Here is a 21,073-nt window from a genome sequence, read left to right on the forward strand (position 1 = left end):
ACTTGCAGAGAATAAAAACTTTCTCTTCAACTTCTGCTTCCTTTCATATTTGAGTTTAGTGCAAGTCTTCAAAAGCTCACTGGCTAAAAACTTATACCAGCCTAGCAAGAGCTTTCAGAAATCACCGCAAAAGTAAACACAAATGTTGCAACAACAGCATCAGTTACCTGCAGAACTGACTGAAAGCTGCAGAACTCGTCAAAGAAAAGCAGAATAAATGCAGGTCCCAGGGCTGTGCCGCAGCAGAGAAGAAGGGAGTTTAGGAGCATAATTCACACATTGCTTTTTTGCAAAGTTTGACAATCCAAACTACCAAGGTTTAGTAACGCTACTGAGAGCGGAGTTCAGGCAGGGTTAAGCTGTGGCAGTGAAACAAAACTACCAGCTACTCACGGGCCTAGATGAACGTTGTATCTTTGGAGGCGGTGGCCGAGGTGGACGGAGTCTTTGCTGCTGTATCAAAGTGGAAACTAAATTAAACAGTCACCTAGATGAAAATACCTCTGGTTTTGTGGCAAAAGCAGTATGAGTGGATGACAACACCTGATTTACACCATAGCTTCATACTCACCTCACAAAATGTAGGTTCTCCCCCCCCAGCCCCCCCCCAAACAGTGACAAATCTCACATTCTGTCAAGTGCCACGACAGCAAAGGGAGCTGTACCTGCCTCTTGAGGTAGGTTGAACTCAGCTTATCTAAAACCATAATGGCAGCACCATCAGCACTCCAGATCATTCAAAATTTACTGAGACAACAAAGACGCTCAAGGGGGATTCTTGGATCTCCAGCTCCAAGTGTTCTAGACAATGTTTATGCACATAGAAAGAATCCTGCAAAGCAGGATATTCAAAAAAGCTTTCACTAAAATCTCAAGAGTAATTTTAATGCTTGTAAAAACTTCCGGTAAAGCCTTCAAACCAGCAAAGACATTTAAGAGCATGGGAAGAAACTTTACATCAATTAAACTTTTAATATAATTAAAGATAAGCCCATGTTTAGATACTGTACTGGATCAAGGTTTAAATGCATTGCCTAGAGCAAAATGTGTACTATAATTGTAAAGAAAAGCAAAAGCTCCATACCAAATAACTCTAATGAAGACAGAACAGTGCATTAAGATGCCTATTTTTGTTTCTCATTTTTTAAATCAGCAGTTGCCCAACTTATGGCTTTGTAGCAGCGCTGAAGCTATTCCAGTCTGGTTGCTTTTGACTGAGCCAGCAGCACAACTCTCTTCACACAGATGGCATCTCAAGGTATAGCCTGTTAGACAAGCAATCCACTGGCAATTAACAAGATTCTAAATAAAACCAACCTGAAGCACAACATTGATATTGAGAACAAGACCAAAGCCAATGTCCTTTCTGTGGCAGTCTGTGTACACACACCAGCACTTCAAGAGAGAAGATCCCTCACTGAGGAGTACAGGGAATGTCCCTCAATGCCTGCTCACCCAGATGACACAACTGCATCACTGTCACAGCCCCAACGCTGCCCCCAGCTCCCCCACTGCCCTTTCCACAGACAAAACCCCCTCAGCTGTACAGAGGAGGAGCAGGACCTGGCAGTGGGAGCTGCCTTCTTCAGACAGAAGAAAGCTTACATAGATTACTGTATTTCTCTGCAAAAAGTATTCCAGATTCATACCTCAGCAGTTCCTAACTTCCTTCTAGCACAGTCTTTAGTCTAGACTGCAGACATTGCTCCCCAACTATCATCACACTGTGTAACAGTAAACTCCAGCCTACCCGTTTCCACAACATTTGCATTCTCTTCCATCTCTTCAGACTTTTCTTTCAAACTTCCCATTAAATTCTACTGTTGAATCCATTGGTTCATTTCTCCTGGTTGTGAATGAAGGAGTGCCTGTCTGCATGCATGTATTTGGCTCAGCTTTTTGGGGTGGATGAGAGAAAAAAAAGAAACAAAAAAAGACACACGGGATGGAGAGCTGAGGCCAGAATGATTCCCTGTGACAGCTTTCCTCTGTATTTTCCAAGAAAGCAAGTATGAAAACAAAGAGAACAAAGAGAAGTGACAGGGTGGCAAGCTGAGGTGGCTGCCATTAGCCCTGCTGAACCGTGTCCCTCACACCGCACCACTCAGTCACAGAAGCTGAGCTCTGCTGCTGTGGATCTTCCTGTCTTTTCTGCTCAGGCTGAGAGCACAATCTTAAAATAGATCTAACTCCTGTTACGTGATGTAGCATACTTGTTTTTCATTATGAAACAGCTGAAAAATCTGAAAATTTGCACTTTTCTAGTTACTTGAAAGACATTCACTTACTATGGAGCAACTGAAGTAATGTACTTGATGAAACCGAAAAACTAGGCACAATTATTATGTTTTTTATAAATTTTTTATGCCTCCTGCATATATACACCTCTTTGTTCTTTTTTTCTCTTTTACTTACCTAGAAATGGTGACCATTCCTACATTAGAAAATTCCCAAGTATGTTTCCTGGGTGGGAAATTTAAGTATTTTCCTAAAGCCATTGCTAGCAGTCTTGAGCACTATTTATTTTCCATTACTATTTTAATTCTGGACAACTAAGTTTCTATTGATAAAATAATTAAAAGATGTTACTTAACATCAACTTAACATATTTTTTCTGAGAAAATGTGTGTCAGGATTTGTTAATTATCTGCCACACCACTGTTTCACTAGACACTGGCAATAAAATCAAGTTTAAAATACTTGGGGGTATCTGAAAACCTTGTGTTAAAAGAGTCACCAGTGTTGGTACCCTTCTCAGCTGAACTGCTAGTAGGGATGGAAGAACATCCATACACAAGTCAGAGCACACAGGAGTAAGAGCATTAGATATTCCAGTACAATGTGGAAGAGTTTGACAGGACTGCCAACTCATTACATACTCCTCGTCTGTAGCAGAACCACAAGCAGCACTAGTAATTTACTCCTGTTAGTCCTAATTGACCAACAATTACAAGTCAGCTCTTAAAGCACCATTGATGTTGGTGCTGGAACCAAAACTATATATACTTTTTTCCCTCCTTTTGGTGATGTGTAAGCCCATGTTGCTTTCAATTTTTCTCTCAATTTGAGAGGGTCAAAACCATTTTTCTTTAATACAAGCTGCAATTCTCATTTAATTACTCAACCCCAGAAACAAGGACTACTGAAGACAGAACTTCTTAAGGTTTACACAAGTTATCTACACTTCCTGAGGCCCACTCAGCTTCCATTTTCTTTAGGGATTGTAAAGTGGCATACATGCTTCTGAACTTTTTTACTTAAATACTTGCAATTCAGATAGACTTTAACACAATATAAAATCCTAAGCTCAAGTGTGATGTCATACCTGCAGTCATCTCTTCCCAGATTCTCCTCCTTTTTACTAAACTTTCTATTGGAGCAGCATTGATTTATCTTGCTGCTCTTCCAAACCCACCTTTTCACTGACTGAACTCTTCTCTTACTGAAGTTACCACATGACAAATCAATGCCACACAGACTGACATCTTGAATTCCAGGTGGAATTCAGTACAGCTACAATTTACTGATAAATCCATAGCTTTGAAGAGTCATAATCTAAATTCCTTATGGATCTATCCTAAAAAAAAAAAATCATCATTCAAATTCATGACCTTGCTGCAAGGTTTGCCAGCAAAAGAAAGGATGTAAACTTAACTCTCAGAACTGATCATTTGTACTTGTAACAACACAGTCCAATCCAACACTCAGATTCAAACTTATTCATGGGAAGTGCTACCAGAAATCAAGTTAATAGTGAGGTTTTGTTTGTATTGCACCATGGACTGTATTTTTGAACCCCAAAAGGATCTGAATATAATGGTAAGACAAAGGGTACACAGCCCCAGCAGCGTGTTCTTCTCATTAACTCCAGAGAGGGAAAGAGTGTGGCTGAAATCAGTGTTGTGAAGCATTGGAAAGAACAGGCAAAGGGCAGTGAGGAGTAACTGACGTGGAGGTCCACCAAGAGATAACAGTTATTTGCCCTTTACCAGAGTTTCACTTTTAATGTTGATGTTAATATCTGTCACCAGAATAGGATAAGCAAGTTTATTCAAACTCTATGAAGGCCATATTTACTGGAAAAGCCACTGATTTGAAGTTAATTTGTTAATGCAGCAAAACACATTGTTTCTAAAAGGTCAGTAGGGGAAGCTGTGTTGGAATATCAGCTTAATTACCTGTGCTGGAAGGATGAACAGGTACGAAACAGCACAGGCTACATTGCTGAAAGCTGCTAAATTGCTATTCTAGGTATGTTCCTAAATGTATACAGTATAGAGATTTGTTGGTTTTTTCTATTAAGTGGAGAAGTGTCTAAATTAGCACTTTCTTACCAATAGCTGTTTACCAGCTTTTTAGTCAAGGTATTTTCTTAATTGTCTAGTTCTAAATACTTCTGAAGCAACAAGACAGAAAATTTGCAGAAAGCCAGTTTTAGAACTGCAGATCTGGTACTGTTTTACTAATTATCAGATTTTAAGGTACAAGATGCTGGAGGAAAAAACCTGCCTTCACTTTTACACTGTAAAAATAACATTTAAAAATTGTAGATCCCACATCTCAAAGTACCTATTTTATATTGAAGGAACTTTAAAATTACAGCTATTTAGGGTTTTTTTGTATTAGAGAAACCATTGCAACAAGATCATTTTTGGTCTGCGAGGTAACAGCTTGTAAACAAAATATAATCTCAACCTAATTGAGGATGTCTGTTGGAATTTTATTTTTTAAAGTGGTATTCAAAAAAGTCTTAATGGGTAAAATAGAGGTGCTATTTCATATGCAGCAACAAGTGAAACTAGAAAAAAAATGCATAAAGGAAACACCACTAGATGAAAAATCGTTTGTCAGTACATAGAGAAGGAGGTGTCTCTCAATTAGTAGTGGAGGTATTTCTAATAATTTCACAAGCAAAGCTTTTCTACATAATTATCTTATTTCCCTCAGAATTTCAGGACTTGTTTAAAAACTACTGCTATGATTTCAAGACAATCAGACATGGGAGAGAGATGCACTGTCCTGACTGTACCCATGCTGCAAAAGATCTAAAGTGCTGACTTTGGAGAAACACACAGGACCTGAACACTCAATTAAAAAAAAAAAAAAGTGGGGGGAAGAAAATAACAACACTGAAAAATGTATGGTACCTAAAAAGATTCAGTACAGAAAGCAGATGGAATCTATGAGGCAGCTGTTTTATTATCCATCCAGATCCCTGCACAGTGCACACACTACTTGTTACATACTCCCATATGTACAGCTCACAAACCGGGATGACAAGAACAGTGTATGCTTTACAGCATATATTTTTAATTTACACTCTGAAATATTTCAACAGAAATCTGCTGGGTCCTGTGATAAAAATAATCTCTATGTTTTAAGGGATGCCTTTTTCTTCAAGCCATATTAGTAGATTGGGAAGGTAGAATGAATCTCACAAAAATGTAGCAATGCCTACAGCCATAACAAGAATCTGAAAGAAGCAGGGACTGCCACAATTAAACGCTCTGATTAGTTTAATGAGAAAAGAACGGATTATCTCCTTATCTTTCTAGCCAGAAATCTTCCATTGCACAAGAAAGAAGTAGACAGTAAAGGAAGGAAAGGTAGGTGCCTGTAAGTTTCTGTTTTCCCTAATACTGAATAAGGTTATTTTCAAGTCATTGCTGGTACCAAGAGGCACTGCCAAAGATGCACAGGTCCATCTCAGAGCCACTGAGGGGAAACTCACTTCTTGCTAAAGGGGAATAAAGGGTTTTTCTGAGTGTCTACCTTTGCTTCCTTCTTCTCTCTCCTTGCTGCAGCCAACTCTATCCTTCCTAATTAAGGCGAAAAAAGTCTTTTTTTCTAGATACAGAGCATTGATAACTTACCCTTATTTGGCAGTGTTGATAATGGTTATCCATTAATCTCATACTGTGCTGACAACCCCAGAAGAGCTAACTTTTAAAAATATTTAATATTGTTATGTGCAACATACCACAGTTCATTTTAAATCTAGGACTTGCATGGTACTAACCAGATGTAGAACTCTCCTAAGGCAAGAAGGAAAGCACGATCATGGTACCAGGACCATGTCTATCTTGTCAAGTGCAATGGTTCCACCAGGATGAAGGGCACAGGCTTCCTAGCTACATCTTATAATCTTCTTATTATGGAAGAGTGCCAGGGACAGAAAATCCTAAAACCATAGGTTACACTACTGTAGTAGTGTAGATTATTATGATTATAATTAGTGCTATTCTAAAAACACATGGTTTAAATAATAAAACCCTTAGCCGCACAACTGAAGGGTATTTTACTTCTTTCGTCTGCAATTAAAGAAAACCAAAATAATTTTGAGAATTAGATGGATACCATTTTTATGTGTGCAGTCATATTGAGTAGACAGGCAGAGTCAGGCCAAGCCCCAAAGTATCATGTGTTCTTACATGATGTTGATGGGAGGAACAGTATGTAGCAGCTGTTAACTTGTAATGGTATCTGTGGCTTAAGGACCTGTCAAGAGTTCTGGTTACTTCCTAGCTCCAGTGACAGGAAAGTTCACAGACTACACAAAGTACAGAACCCACAAAAGATGACATCACTGCAATTTGAGATTGGGACCATTTAGTTCTAGTTCACTTTTCATCTGCTGTGCAGTTGAAAATATACCCTGACCTCTTCCCAACTATATGCACATTCAGTTCTTCTAAAACACTGTAAAACAAACAAACAAACAAACAACTAACCCTAACTGTATTAAACTGATGTTCTTCAACACTTTGCAATTTGAGGACTGCTGACATTTTCCAAAGATGACAACTGTCAACAGCCTCTTATGTGCCTGGCACAGTTCCCAGGAGCCCGCAAACCACAGTCTGAAAACCACTGTATGTTAAGCTATATGTAGTAGATATCTCTTCCCACAGGAAACAGATGCCTACAGAACACAAAATATTTAATTCAATCTAAGAGTCATTCTAGGTCAAAAAAGCCTCACACACTTTCCTTCCTATTTTGTTTATATGTAGTGAGGCCTCAGATGACTCTAAGAGTCCTGCTGCTGACAGCTACACACAGGAGCATTCCTTTAATCCGGTTTCTGACTGCTCTGTTCTGTTTCTGCAGTGCCTGGACATCAGTGCTCCTTGCTGAGCCCTCTGCAATCAACATCGTCTGGGTAGGGGGGTAATTTGCAAGGATTCACTAGCTTAAAGGCATACACCATTTTTATTTTGTTCTGAGAAGGTATCAGAGAAAAACCAAAGATATTTCAACTTACAGAATGGACTTTGAAGAGAATTTCTTCAAGATACTCTCTTTTACACAGACCACTGCAGCTCATTTTACCTGCTCTCCTTGTCCCTTAGGGCAACCACTGGTGACTTAGCAACATTTCTTGTTATTTCTTTGATGTTTTGTCACCTGCTTTTCCACCTAATCTTTTGCGCTAGATTTTTTAATGGACACTGTAGAAACAGCAGAATCCTGCACAGACAATATCCATGACTCAATCCTACACGAACCCTCAGTGAACACACAGGTATGTTCATAGTACTAAGGCTGGTCTAACACCCAGGAAATAACATATCCCATGGATTCTAGATTGCATGACACACCTTAGAGCAGCATAACTTCTATTCACACAGAAAGATAATAAAATCACAATCATCTGTTACATTACTGCACGATGAAAGGTTATGAAAGAAAACTTCTTTAACTTGCTGAGCCATGCCCTTTCTGGATTGCTAGCCAAACAGCCAGGAGGTTTGGTTTTTTTCAGAACTATTCACAGAGATAAAACAGGGAAGGGTTTGAGAGAGGATCTTCATAGAGATTGTGTTCAAATTTCCAAAGAAGTCCTACCAAAATGAGGTATATTTTGCAGTGGCTTGGTTTCATTCCATCTGTTTCTCAACATACATGGATGGAGAGACATGTTGCAAAAAATCCTAGACCCCAGGAACATATTTATCCCCATGTGTTAAAGTCTATCCAACTACTATCTCAGCAGAGTTTAAAATCAGAGCTAATAGGTTAACAACTGTTTTTCTTCTGCTTCAAATGAAGAATATCAGAAAGCTGGGGGAATATTCGGCTTCCCAATTTGTACTGACTGCTCAGTGCTACCTGCAATGTCTGTTTGACAGGACTGACATTTTGTACCGCTGTGAGATGGGAAAACGTGTGACATTTTTATTCATGGTGGCGTACGCCCTTGTAATGATCAGCTCTGGTCGATGTGCTTACTGCAGCAGCCCCGAGCCCTCGGAGAACAAACAAGAACCGGAGGTGCCAGCAGTTCGGCTGCCTTATTAAACACCACCAGGATCCTAACGAAGAGCAACTGCTGGAAAATCTCACTGTCAAATCCTCAAGGACATTGTCAACATGGAACTAACGACATATATTTTTCATTTAAAACACTGGAAAATCCAGCAATACAATATTAAATATAAAGAAAAAAAGCCACACTATTTTGTGTGTATTTTCTTTTTTAACTTGTACTTTGTCAGCTTTACACTGGGCTTTCTGAGGGCCTGATACTGGAATTGGAGATCATGCAACTCACACGATTCAAAATGTTGGAAAATGGACCTCTTCCTTAATATCTTTCAACAGCTATTCCTTTCTAGCAAACAGAATACTTGTACAGAAGAAGGAAAAAAAAAAGGAAAAAAAAAAAAAAAGATGGTCTCTCATTTAAAGAGTTCTAAGAACAGCAGTGACTATGGGCTCTGCTCAGCTTCATCATTCACCGAGGAGTCTGCATAATGAGGGGGATACTCCCCCACACAAACAAAAGTGCACGGCTGCTGTATCTCCAGCATGGCACTCCGAAATGTCTCACTTGGTATTAATCAGTCCAGTTCTGAAGGGAAGATGCAAAAAATCCTGGCCAAACAAGCAATCACAGTGGGGTTAGCAGTTAGAAGAATCATATGTCTCACATATTCTCTTCCTCTAATCTTCTAGTTTAATCCGGGGTCCAAAGGTCAATTCAGACAGTTCTGGCCTAGCTGCACGTATCAACTTCACAAGTAATACATATGAAGCTTCTGGATGCTGATCTACATTGATAGACTAAGCAAGTCATCCATACGACCCTCTGAGCTTTTCTCTAGTTGTCAATCTAGGTGATTTGGTTAGCCTTGCATGTACTAATGTATTTATTTTATTTGCATGCATTATTTATAAAGCAGAATTCTTCTACATGCCAGCAGTGATGGACCAAGATACTCTCTATAAGGTATTTATGGGTTCCTCAGCATAACAGGACTAACAAGGAAATTCTGCAGACATGTTACAGCTGCTATTGCTTGTCACCGAGCCCTAGGAGGTCAGCTCAGCCACAGCGTTTTCTCCATACATCCAAGCATTATGGCATCTGACTTGCATCCACCCAGGGCAGTAAATTTATTCTGAACACCCCTGCTTAAGAAGCGCTTGAAATGCCAAGAGACTTGGAAAACTCTAGAAGCCGTAGCCTGGAATGTGTGTTTTCATGGATGAACACATCTGTGCTGGATGCAGGACTCCAGCCACATCATCTCACTGCGAAGCATGAATTCCTACATAGCAGAAGCTACATACCTACTACATTGCTGCAGGAGGTGAAGAAGACGTAGCTGTCTGGGTGCTCATTAGAAGATACTGGCAAGTGAGTGCATGAGAGGCAGTCACCTCTGGGTATGCTCCGCAGGTGGTGAACATCTTCCTAAAGAGAGTGCCAGGGCTCGCTTGTCAAATATTTACACGCATGACAAGAGTGCAAGCCTTTTACTTCAGTAACTCCTACCCCATGGATTGCCATTTCTGCAAAGCTTGCACACCAAAAAGTAGAATTTAAATCAAGTGAATTATTTTCTTGTCCTTTGACTTTGTTTTTACTCCCCTACAAACCTAGAAGTAGTCTCAAGCATACATCAGATGGACAAGTGCTTCTGGTCCAATACATCTGCCTTTCTTGCAGTGACTAGCACTGTGTAGCAGGGAATTCCTTTCTGAAATGAACAGCCACAGAAAGGAGTGAGAAGAAAAGGTGTAGAAAATACACTTTCTGAAGACAAAATAGTATGAAAGAACTGGGCTTCTACTTTTGCTACAACCACAAAGAATCAAATGGAGAGTGAGGAAACTCCACGTGGCTCAGGTGAATGGCAGACCATACTGCTCAGTGTGGAAGAGTGGAATGGAAGCTCATTTTCTTAACAAAGGTATCTCTGTTGTCAGAACAGTTCAGAGTGGTGAGAACAGGAGGTTGGCTTTGCAGCCATAGCATACATTGCATGAATATTAGAAAATGAACTTGGTTTCCCCTTTCCCCTTTGGTTTCTACCTCAGTGCCACACAATGCCTGCTGAGATCCAGGGGAATCTGCTATTGTTCCAATGCACCTGGGTGTGAAGGGAGTCACAGGGTCTGGCAAAGGAGCCTTCCTCAATTCCCTACTTCATCTCCTTTACCCTGGAGATAATCTCCCCCCCTTTGCTGCCTTTGGCCTCAGCAATCCAGTTTTGCATTTCTGGAATGTAGCTGGCTGGTTTTCTCCTCATCTTCCCCCTGACCTCTTAATACTGTTTAATCTCCTTGAAGAAACCTGCCCTACAAAGCACAGTTGTTTGTTCTGCATGTCTAAGTGCAGATTATGAATGGGAAAAACTAATATGTTTGTTTACAGGAAATGATCAAAACAGCAAATATGCTGGCAATTCCCATTTTATGGCCCACAAAAGTTTAACAGCGGTAAGAATCAGCTGGGAAGAGAACCTGGACAAGTTTTTTTCACAGTCAGATAAGATGCTTTAGTGCATGAATATATTTTCCATTTCTTTAACAGTTATTTTCATTAGCCCTCAGGATATTAGTTCTCTATAGTTCGCATCCAGAACTGACTATAATAGAATCTCTTAAGTGAAGACATACTTGGAAGAGACTTCTCTACTTTATTAACCTATATCTTTTCGTACATAAATGGAATAAAGTATTCTATTTGCTGGTAAGTAAGCCAGAGAAACAAACACACCTTTTGTTTTGTTTTTTCTTTAGATAATGCAAAAATAAATACACATAAGAGGACTAAGAGAGCCTGCTGCTCATTAAAAACTCAGCAAGGTGTTTTGGAGAGCTGCATGTTGTTACTTGCAACAGCTCTACAATCACCATCATTAAGGAGATGCCTCCATTTCCCAGAATCTTTGCTTTCTGGCTCCAGCATATTGAACATGTATAAATAGCCATTCCCCAAACAATGGAATGAGATATTTGAGACTTTTGTCCCCAAAAATTAAAAAATGAAAACTCCCAAAATACCGTATCAGCATAGCTCAGACAAAAAAAAAAAAAAAGCAACCACACAAAAAACCCCAAACATGAAAAAACCAACCTTGTTCATTCTCTCGCTCTTTTTTTTTTTTTTTTCATAAAGTGAAGTTATAAATTGTTGAGTTTTTTAGGGTGTAGAGATATTAAGAGCTCCTCAAACAACAAACTTCAGAAATCAGGCAAAATTAACTGCAGCACAGATCTATCAATTAATGAAAATCAGAAAGGAGAAGAGATCTGAAGCTGCTCAACATTATGCTGTTCCAGGGACGGAAGGAAAATTTCTAGCAGAAACACACAACTCAAGCACCCTGATGCAAACTCAGAATCTGAAACATATTATCAAAGGTATCACAGAAACCACAGTTAAAACAATTCTAGAATAAACAACCCTCTCAAACAATGCCTGGTAACTAGTTGCCAAGATGAGCTACAAATATTATGGTATCTCCTACAGTTAGATAATTGCTGCTAAATTGTTAAGAACAATCAGCTGAGGTACTGTACATTCATTTCAAGATATTTTACTGGTATTTTTTGCAGCCTAAACAACTGCAGACATGCAATTGCACTTGGAAAAGCCAGAAACTACCTCACTATAGGGTGAGAGATAATGAGTTAAAATTAAAGGTTGCTGCTGGCTTGCTAGCCCATCCCCCTTTAGCTAATCTGTCATGTAATGAAGAGAAGCACCTCGCACAGGACAGCTAGCTGCCGGCTCACAGCGAGCTGATTAAGAATGTTCAACCAACAGCAGACTGCAGACCTTTCCAACGAAAATAAATAGACTGTATGCAAATGTGTTTGTCACTTTGACAGCATGTCTCAATTAAAGCATCTCGCTGCTGCTGGTAGGCTCTCTCACTGCAGTGCTATGGACGAGCCTTGCTGCATTACTGATACGCGGGGCTTGACCCTAATCCGCATGCATGCATTTTAAAAAAGTCTGCCTTTGCCATGTACACGAGCATAATACCAGCAGACATGGAAAGCAAGTGACAATGAGAAAAAAGCCTCTTTCATCCTCTTCAGTTTATAAGAACTGTGAATGCACAAACAGCCCTTATTTCAGAGTTCTTGTGGCTTTTTAATTGTTCCCACCTACCGTATTCGAGGCAGAGTTAAAAGTGACACTAAAATCTCTCCCTTTAATCACTAGTTAGAAGCCATCCTCCATTTAAAGAGGAAAAGTTGTTGCTTTTTTCCTCCCCAAAGCCTTAATTTATATTTCATAAACCTGAACATCTTTTCCTTTTGAATGAAAGTGTGATTTAATTTTCATTTTGGCATTAGTCTTTCAGGACAAAAGGACCTGTGACAGGACAAAGGCTAGAAGTGAGACAGCCCTACAACAGCTAAGGTAGGTCATGTTTGGAAAGGGACATTTGTAATGTAATGATAGTCATAAGCATTTAGCTAGCAAGTCTTTCCCCACAGCCAGTGGTTCAGTACAGCTGATGTTTCTTTTGACACAAGAAAGTCATCATTAAAAAACTTGAAAGTGACCAGTAAAATATCTCACTAATTGAAATTTGCACTTCCCACTCGATTACATATTTAAATTAATCTACCAAAATGTCTGAGCCATCCATCATCCATCCCCACAAAAATCTGAGGGAAAAATCTGAAAGTAGATTATAATATTATCTGGACTTCTGACTGCTTTAAATAAAATGTAGCATTCTCCTGCTAGAGCTAGATGGCTACATTTCTCCAGTACCTCAACTCCTACCAACTATTGACACAGAAAGTGAAAAATAAATCACTACTGCAAATATTTAATTGGAAGATAATCTGTTTTAAAAAATACCCTCCAATAACTTATATTTAGCACAGTGGTATAAGTTCTGAAAGGAACAGACAACACTGCTCTGAGCAATGACTCTATCTTGTGTAGCCCTACCTAACATCTGAACAGTCAGAGCAGCTACCCTGACTAGTTTCTGTTAATACTTACCTAAAAATCTGGCTTACCTCACTTTTTATAATTCCTACTTATTTTACAACTGTTTTAAAATTACACTCTTTCCTTAAAAAAAAAAAATTAAAAATCAGATAATCACTCCTGTTTTCTGACCCTAATACTGTAAAAAATAGATACAGAGAAAGAAAAGAGAACTAGAAATCCAAATCATGTTACCTTTTGAGTCAGGCTGCACTTAGTAGGGGAGCACTGGCAAAATGATGGTAAATCCTGTGTGATTTTTCATGAAAAATCACAGCAACTATAACATTTTCTAAATAATTAGCTCTTTCAAAAAAACCACACAACCAAACTCACTCTTTTGCAGATATATCAGAAGAGACATTCTAAGAGTAACTGATGTGTACAGCTCAGTTGTCAATACTGCAATACAGAGTACACTAATAAGCCATTAATTGACTTTTCCATCTTACTTCACTGCATTTAATTTTCAGAGAACGTTAAAATGCTGTAACAGTTGGATGTTTCATAGTGACACTAATGATCTGGCTAGATAACAGAGGACATTTTACATTACACATTCTCAGTCCTGAAGATTATAGCACTTTGCATGCTAAAAACATCAGCAAAACAGTTTATAAAATTGCTACAATAATTATGCTTTCGTGTTCACTTAAATTTTCCTCAAAATCATTGTATGAACAATAGGAATCAGCAATCCGCAGAAAAACCAGGTCTTTAGGATCCCATTTAAACAGACAAAACAGAAATAAATCTGTGATAACATGATTCAGTCACAGAGAATAATGAAACAATTGGCATATTTGTTACTGCAACTTTTCTCTGAAGTATTTTTGCTGAGTCACACAATTTAAAGAAACCTAACACTAAGACATACCTGACCAAAATGTACTGTGATAGGTCTCCTGTCTTCTCTTAATTTAGGGTCCTTCTTTTCACTCAATGGAGAAGGTGCTGTCTTTGGCAGAGACTCATCCGGTGCTGCAGAACACCCATTCTCAGCAATGTCCTGTATGGTAGGAAAAGGTGAATAACAGGGCCAGGAACAATCTTGATTAAGGGTAAGGGACACAAAGGACACACTAGAGGATAATGCTGACTAACAATTTTGACGTTAGGGGAAAAAACCAAAGTACAGAAAAAAACATCATTAGAATAAAACATTTGGTTGGACTTTGTCAATCAGAGCTTGCACATAGCCACCCTCTCCTCCTAATACCAACACTGCACACAAACAGACACATTGAATAATGTCTGACTTAAACATGCAAAAGCCAGGAAATACATGGGGAGAAAAAAAAAACAACAAACCAGTGCTATATTTACTCTAGGAACAAATTTCAAAGAAACCTAGGAACAGGGCTATTCTGCTTTTGCAAGGCTAAATCAAAACAGTAATACTGTTTATGTACTTCACAGAATTATCTGTAGCAGAAAAATCACTTGTGGAAGTGGCAAGCAGAGATGAAACTCACAGCTTAGTTAGCTCTGCATTTTATCTTTGAGCCTGTGTACACTGAATATGCCTTCAGGAGATGTATAAAACCAACTGCTGCCTAGCAGGATGCTTTTTGTTTTGCTTTGCTTTTGACATTAGTCCTCATCTTCAGAAGTAAAGTGACCCATCAACCTAGGTTACAAGACTTGGCAAGTGTGTGTATGGTATATGTAACACAGGTTTTGAAAAAGACAAAGACATGCAGACATAAGGAACCAGACAAAGAGAAGAGTTTGAAAGTCAGTTGAGAAATAGTTTGTAACGCAGTGGGCCCCAAACCTTACATCTCTTTGCAACAATGTCAAGGAAATAATGCTTGGTAAATATATAGAGAAACCAGCACACACTGTAGCTCTGCAAGACTGACCTAAGGTTGGCAGCTGACATAGACATTGCTTTGATTCCCTGACCTTTGACATGCCCCCTCAAGTCTCCGTCTTGCTAAGGTACAATAATGAGACATGTAAGCTGATGGCCAATTAGAAATGGTTCTTTTGGACACAGACTGACCTAATGTGTTTAGGTCAAATGAAACAAAAAGCTGGATGGACTTTCTAAGGGGCTTTGTCTGCTCCACAGAGAAGCTGAGAGACCTTTTTAGATCCAGCTGGCAGAGCAGTGGTTCACCAATACGGGCATAAGGATCGTGCAGAAATTAACAACTTGTTACGGTCAAACTAGAGAGAAAAACTTTTTCCTCCTCCCTGCCCTCCAGCTGCACAACGTTACCTTGTCTTTAAAAAAATTCAACAAAGTACACTGAATTAGTAACAAAGAGCCCCAAAACAACTCAGTGACAAGAAATGTAAGCTTCTGTCAAACTCCTGTTTCAGCTCCCAAACAGCACCAAGCTGCTGAGGGATCTGGTCATTCCAGGATTCACAGAACATGTGGCAGCACTCTATGCTGCCATAACAACAACATTCAGTACAAACTTCATGTACATATTTCTATTCAGACTGGTTGTGTATAGGCCATAAATGTGCCCAGCAAGTTCAAAGCCACCTGACCTGCTCTGACCAGTGGATGTTCCCAGCACTTCACTGCTTTCAGCATTCCAGCTGCAGCTGTGGCTCCTACCAAGGCAACAGGCAGCTGGGAATCAATGGAAAACAAAGCATCTTCCAATCCAAGCAAAATTCCAGAAAAATATATAATAGATACAAAAGTTTGGACATCAGGGGAATGGGAGGAGATAGAAGACATGGACAGATCAAGCCATTGAGCCAAATCCATGAAGACGTATAACGGTCACTGCAAACCCTTGCAGTGTTTATTGCTATAGATACTTCCAAAGAAACTGCAGAACATTTCAGTCAAAATTACAATTTTTAAAATACACTTAATGAAATATGAAAATTAAATTATTTGACGGCTCTCTATTTTTTCAAAATCACAAAACATGCAGGTAAATAACACATCTGCAATCATCAAAGCAAAATTTGCTTCAAAAAAGTTTGTTTGCTACCTTCAGTGAAAACACATTTGAGGTAATTAAGCAGAGAAACCTGATTTTAAACACCCCAAATAAGGGCTCCAAGTAGCTCTAAAGTGATTAAATGTCCAAGTATTTGGCAATTCTGTAAGTATACAACAGTCCTTCAAGGCAGTCTGTGACATACCTTCAGTCCATTACCAGACTCTGAATACAGTTATTCACAAGTCAACAGGGAATACGAGACAGACAGAGAGGTAAGATCACAAATAAGAAAACAGGACATTTGATTCTGAACTTCAGCTTCAGAAAGCTATCAGGGCTCCCAAAATATCTACTGATAAAAGCAGTTCTTCAGCTTAAGAACTACAAATGACCGCAGAAATGCAGTGGATTATAGTGCAGGCAGCCCTACAAAAAGCAGTGCCCATTGCCAGTACTGAAATAAAAGCCAGGCAGAGCTGTGCATCCCAAAGGAGGGAGAGCACATACCAGCCAGGGCACTGTCTTAGATTCCTACCCTGCTTCGGAGACCAGTGCCAGCACTTCCACCCAGAGCTATGCTGGGTACGTGTAGCAGCTTGGCTGGTGCTCACAAGCAGCTCTTTGTACTGCAGTGCATCATACCATGAGGAGATGTCCCAGGTCTGAACTTTCAGTTCCAACATGTCCCCAAAAAAGGGATTAGGTATAAGCCAGCATGATGTTGCTCAAGTAGCTGAAATCATACATATTATTCAGGATAACAACAAAAAACTGAGACTTGTCCCTTTCAAAAAAACAGAAAAAAAATGGAAGGTGCCAAGTTACTCATTACTGGAATAAATTCTCCAGAAATGCAAAAACTAGCAATGGTTCAGTGACTTTCTAATGAAAAAAAAGTGTAATTTATTATTAAAAGGAAAAAGGAAAAAGGAAACCTTAAGGATTACTAGAAAAAGATAATGACAATCATCTATCACACTCCATAATTATCTCCATATATAAACAGTGGTCCCCAACAACTGTCTGTTAAGATGAAAACTTTACTACCTCTTTAAGGACGGACTTCAGTGAATGGGAACATATATATTTACAGATATGTAAAGTCTACCCTGTAAAATAAATGAAGTTTTCTTCTGTTTAAATATGCATTACTAATTTATCTAGGGACCTTTTGTAATGGACTACAAATACTGCCTATTAGAAAACACACTTTCCAGAATGTTTAAAAGGATTCTTCAAGTTATTTTTTAAACCTCTAAATTAATTGTTTCTACCTTTATTGTAGCAAAGAACTGACATTGGTATCTGTTTTAACTAGAGCCACACAGAGCTCTAGTAACTAAAATAATGTTGAATACACTAATGCCAAGTGCCCAACCATTTATATAAATTGTCTTATGCAGAATCTTTCAGTAAGTTACATTCTCCTTACTGAAAGTTGAGGATGGTACCATTCATATTCCTCCTTCTTCCTCATTCTATGTAGTTAAGCTTCAAACGAGCCAACAAGGGAGTGACTCGACTACCATGGTCCATTTGTGACACGGAAAAAGCAGCCTTCCCAAAAAAAAAAAAACAAAAACAAACCCACAACACCCAAAAAAAAAGAAAGAAAAAAAAGGAAAAAGGTTGGAAAAAAAGTAAAAAAGTACTTTATCAGATATAAAATAAAGCTACTATGCTGTATCTATTAACAATTATTTGCTATCACTCGTAAGAATCCTCTGAAAACTATTTCTGTAGCTTTGAAATACTGTACCACAAATGAACAAGGGATGGAAATAGAGCCCCATTCAATCTCTACTATCATATTAAAGAAGGACCTTACACACACCACAGTGACCTCTCAACAGGTCAATCCTACATTTCCCATTTGCAATTCAAACCCAAGACTGGAGCAGACCAAGGGCAAAATGGGCTCTTGATTATATTTAAGAGGTCACCATTGCTATGCAGAGTTGTAGGAAGCAGACCTCTAGCTTTATTGCATTTTTAAATTCTATCTTGTACAGAAGCTTCTCATATTTGGCAGCAAAAATTGGAAAAGGGATGTTTATATTTGACTTTTCCTTACCACTGGCCTGCAACTTTTTGTATTAATAATGAAAAATAATATGTTAAATGAAGCGGATAGTAAGTTCAGTTTTAAAATAACCTTAGGTTATCTTTAGAAGATGAAAGATTGGCATCCCAAGTTTGGCAAAAATTAAGTATTTAAGGACACTGGCATTTCAAACAGATAATATCTGAATAAACTAGTAAGTAAATACATGAAAACCACAAAGTTCTCACATGAAAACTGGTAAGGATGGACTGATAGACTTGTTAACTTACATTAGAAAAAAATATGACTGTGGCCAAAACACTTCTTGCTATTTTTACCTCTTTGAACAGAGCAATACCTCTTTTTAGTTATCTTCCCATCTTGAATCCAAAATGGAGAAGAGGATGGGATAGAAAAGAACAGACTTAATGAAGAAAGGAGAATAGAGCAGTATGTGTCAGCTACTCACAGAAATCTTTTAAGCTCTCATGAAAGCATATGTTGAACAATTCTGTTTAACCATCCATAAGGAAGGTGAAACAAAATTGGGCTGTTTATTTGTAAATGTTACGTGTGGTTTTAAAAAGAATGCTTGCTGCTTGAAGGTCTAGGAAGACAACAATAATAACAGAAAGAAATGAATGAATGAGACGTTTCTCAGACTTTGATACGAATGTCACAGAATAGCATACAATTATATTAGCATTTAAAATAGAGGAAAACAATCTGGTAATTTTACACAGCTCCAACTGCTTTAGAAATGCACAGGAGAAGGCCAAATATTTTATTAGTCATAAAGGTTATGTGCAAAATTGAAACACATGGAATTACGTAAAAAATTCCATGTACATGAAAACTGCTTCCTGTTTCTAAGATGTTCCTAGTACACCTGAAGTGGTCACATATAAAGTATTAAGTGTAATAAAATTGGTTTCAAAGAACCCAAAGCATCTATCTCCCTCAAAATGTCTAGCAATCTGCTAGAGCATTTAGAGAGCAAACAGCATTTGGATTGTATACACAGTTAATTTCATCAATTCGTAACCTGGCTGCAAAATAATCCCTTTGTATTCACACTGCTGACACGTTCAGGCAGATTTGTTTCACAGGAATACAGCTGCAGTGCTATCTGCAGAGGATGGTTTGGAAATTCAGAAAACAAATTCACTGAGATAGAACAGATTAAAACCAAACCCAAACAAACATTTCTGAGAGGAACTTCAGTTCCATGAGCACATTAGTTATCTTTTTTTCCCAAAAGACTCCAAGAGCTCCACTTCACAAAATAAACAAAGTATCTGGAAAAAACCTAAGGCAGAGTTAACCATTCATACTGCAGGTATCAATATAATCATACTATTGGCTTAACAGGAGCAATTAGTATTGGATAATATGTTCTTCAAACACAATTCAGCATTCTTGAAACTCTACTATTTACAAATAAAGGAAGATTCAGAAAACAACAAACACTGTCAGTTCTTATTTCTGCACTAATTCAAATTTGAAATGAACACTAACTCTAATTTAATTCCTTTATGCCTAAATTTTGCAGACACTCATGAAACACACAAGTTCTTTTCCCAATGGCCAACACTCTACGTTTTCTCTGAGAGATTACTGGACAAATATCAACAATTTGCCACTTGCCACAAGTTCACTGCCTTTCCTGCAGGAAAGATCTCCCAGTTCACATGAAGTCCCCTTCCAAAGTGCCCCACCACAAAGGATAGGAGAGGGACCACACCAAACAGAACACTCAGTTTTCTGGCTTTTGAGGGTTTAAGTCAGAGCCTTACTGCATTTGAAGACAGGCTTTGTTGTTTTTTTTTGGTCTGTGAATATTTATAATAGTGTGAACAATCCAAGACAGCTGGTAATGCATTTTGAAGTATGCTAACAACACTGTATCAAACAGCTTCCTATTGATCACATAATGCATTTTGTGGCTAAGTATTTCATACGTGGTGCTTATACATTTTGAATAAGAAGTTCAAGTACCTTTTGCTTCAAGCGGTTTTTCACTTCTTTTATTCCCATTTTTGCATGATCTTTTGCCTGCATAAAAAATAATTTAAGTTAAAATTCTCTTCTATTTCCAGCAGTGACTACGCTTGATTTCATAGCACCAAAATTCACCTTCTCTAGATACTAAAAATGGCAAGGAAATTTCAGGATACTGAAAACATTAAAACAAACAGAAAGCTAATAAAACCCCAAACAAACAAAAGCCACCATCACCCTCACACCTATACTTGTTAAAAAAATTCTGTTTTCTCTGTTTTGATGCCATAGATATCTTTAATCTTTTTGCATTTCACACTCTCAAATATTTATCTTTGCTATCAAGTTAACAATCAACAGTAATAGTGACCCTGCAAACTTTCTCCTCGTAGTACTCCGGATGTCAGTTCGTTTTAGTAGAGCTAATCTCATCCTACTCATCTCTCTCAAGCTGGAGAAAGGCAGGAGAAAATAAAAGTTTGAGCAGTTATCTCAATGCTTTTTGTATCATTATTTCCTAAAGTTGAGGTTTTAAGAAATCCTCACTTGTTTTATCTTGCACAGAGAAACTGGCAGCCATACAAGATAACACAGTAACATACGAGCTGTTTGTTAACAGAATTGAAAACGTTTTCTTTTAAAGAATAACTCAGTAAATTGGGCTCTAAATAAGCAGGTACAAGAAACCTCTAGGGAAAATTAATTGACAGTTAGAAAAGACAGAAACAATTTGGAAAATGAGAGGATTCCCTAATTTTGATGAAGCTGCAAGCAGAGAAACCTGAGGTAACGATTTCCAACAGAGTAATGATGAGATGGTAGAGCTGCTTAGTAGAGCATACAGGCACGATGTAATAG

At 38.4% G+C, this 21,073-nt stretch overlaps 1 protein-coding gene across 8 annotated transcripts in view; it reads right to left on the bottom strand.

Annotated features, from left to right (window-relative positions):
* The window catches only part of DENND1A (DENN domain containing 1A), a 194,478-nt gene that overhangs the window by 27,694 nt on the left and 145,711 nt on the right, over positions 1–21,073 (bottom strand). For 4 of the 8 annotated variants that reach the window (XM_051636998.1, XM_051636990.1, XM_051636994.1 and 1 more), the window contains 3 exons: positions 20,213–20,269; positions 14,130–14,261; positions 394–453 (listed from right to left, as the gene is read on the bottom strand). In XM_051636998.1, coding sequence (XP_051492958.1) covers positions 394–453; positions 14,130–14,261; positions 20,213–20,269 — 249 coding nt within the window. The remainder of the gene's footprint in view (positions 1–393; positions 454–14,129; positions 14,262–20,212; positions 20,270–21,073) is intronic. The other 4 variants (XM_051636996.1, XM_051636992.1, XM_051636997.1 and 1 more) reach the window with 2 other exon arrangements.

Source organism: Apus apus, chromosome 19 (assembly GCF_020740795.1).
Source record: "Apus apus isolate bApuApu2 chromosome 19, bApuApu2.pri.cur, whole genome shotgun sequence".
In the NCBI taxonomy this organism is placed as follows: Eukaryota; Metazoa; Chordata; class Aves; order Apodiformes; family Apodidae; genus Apus; species Apus apus.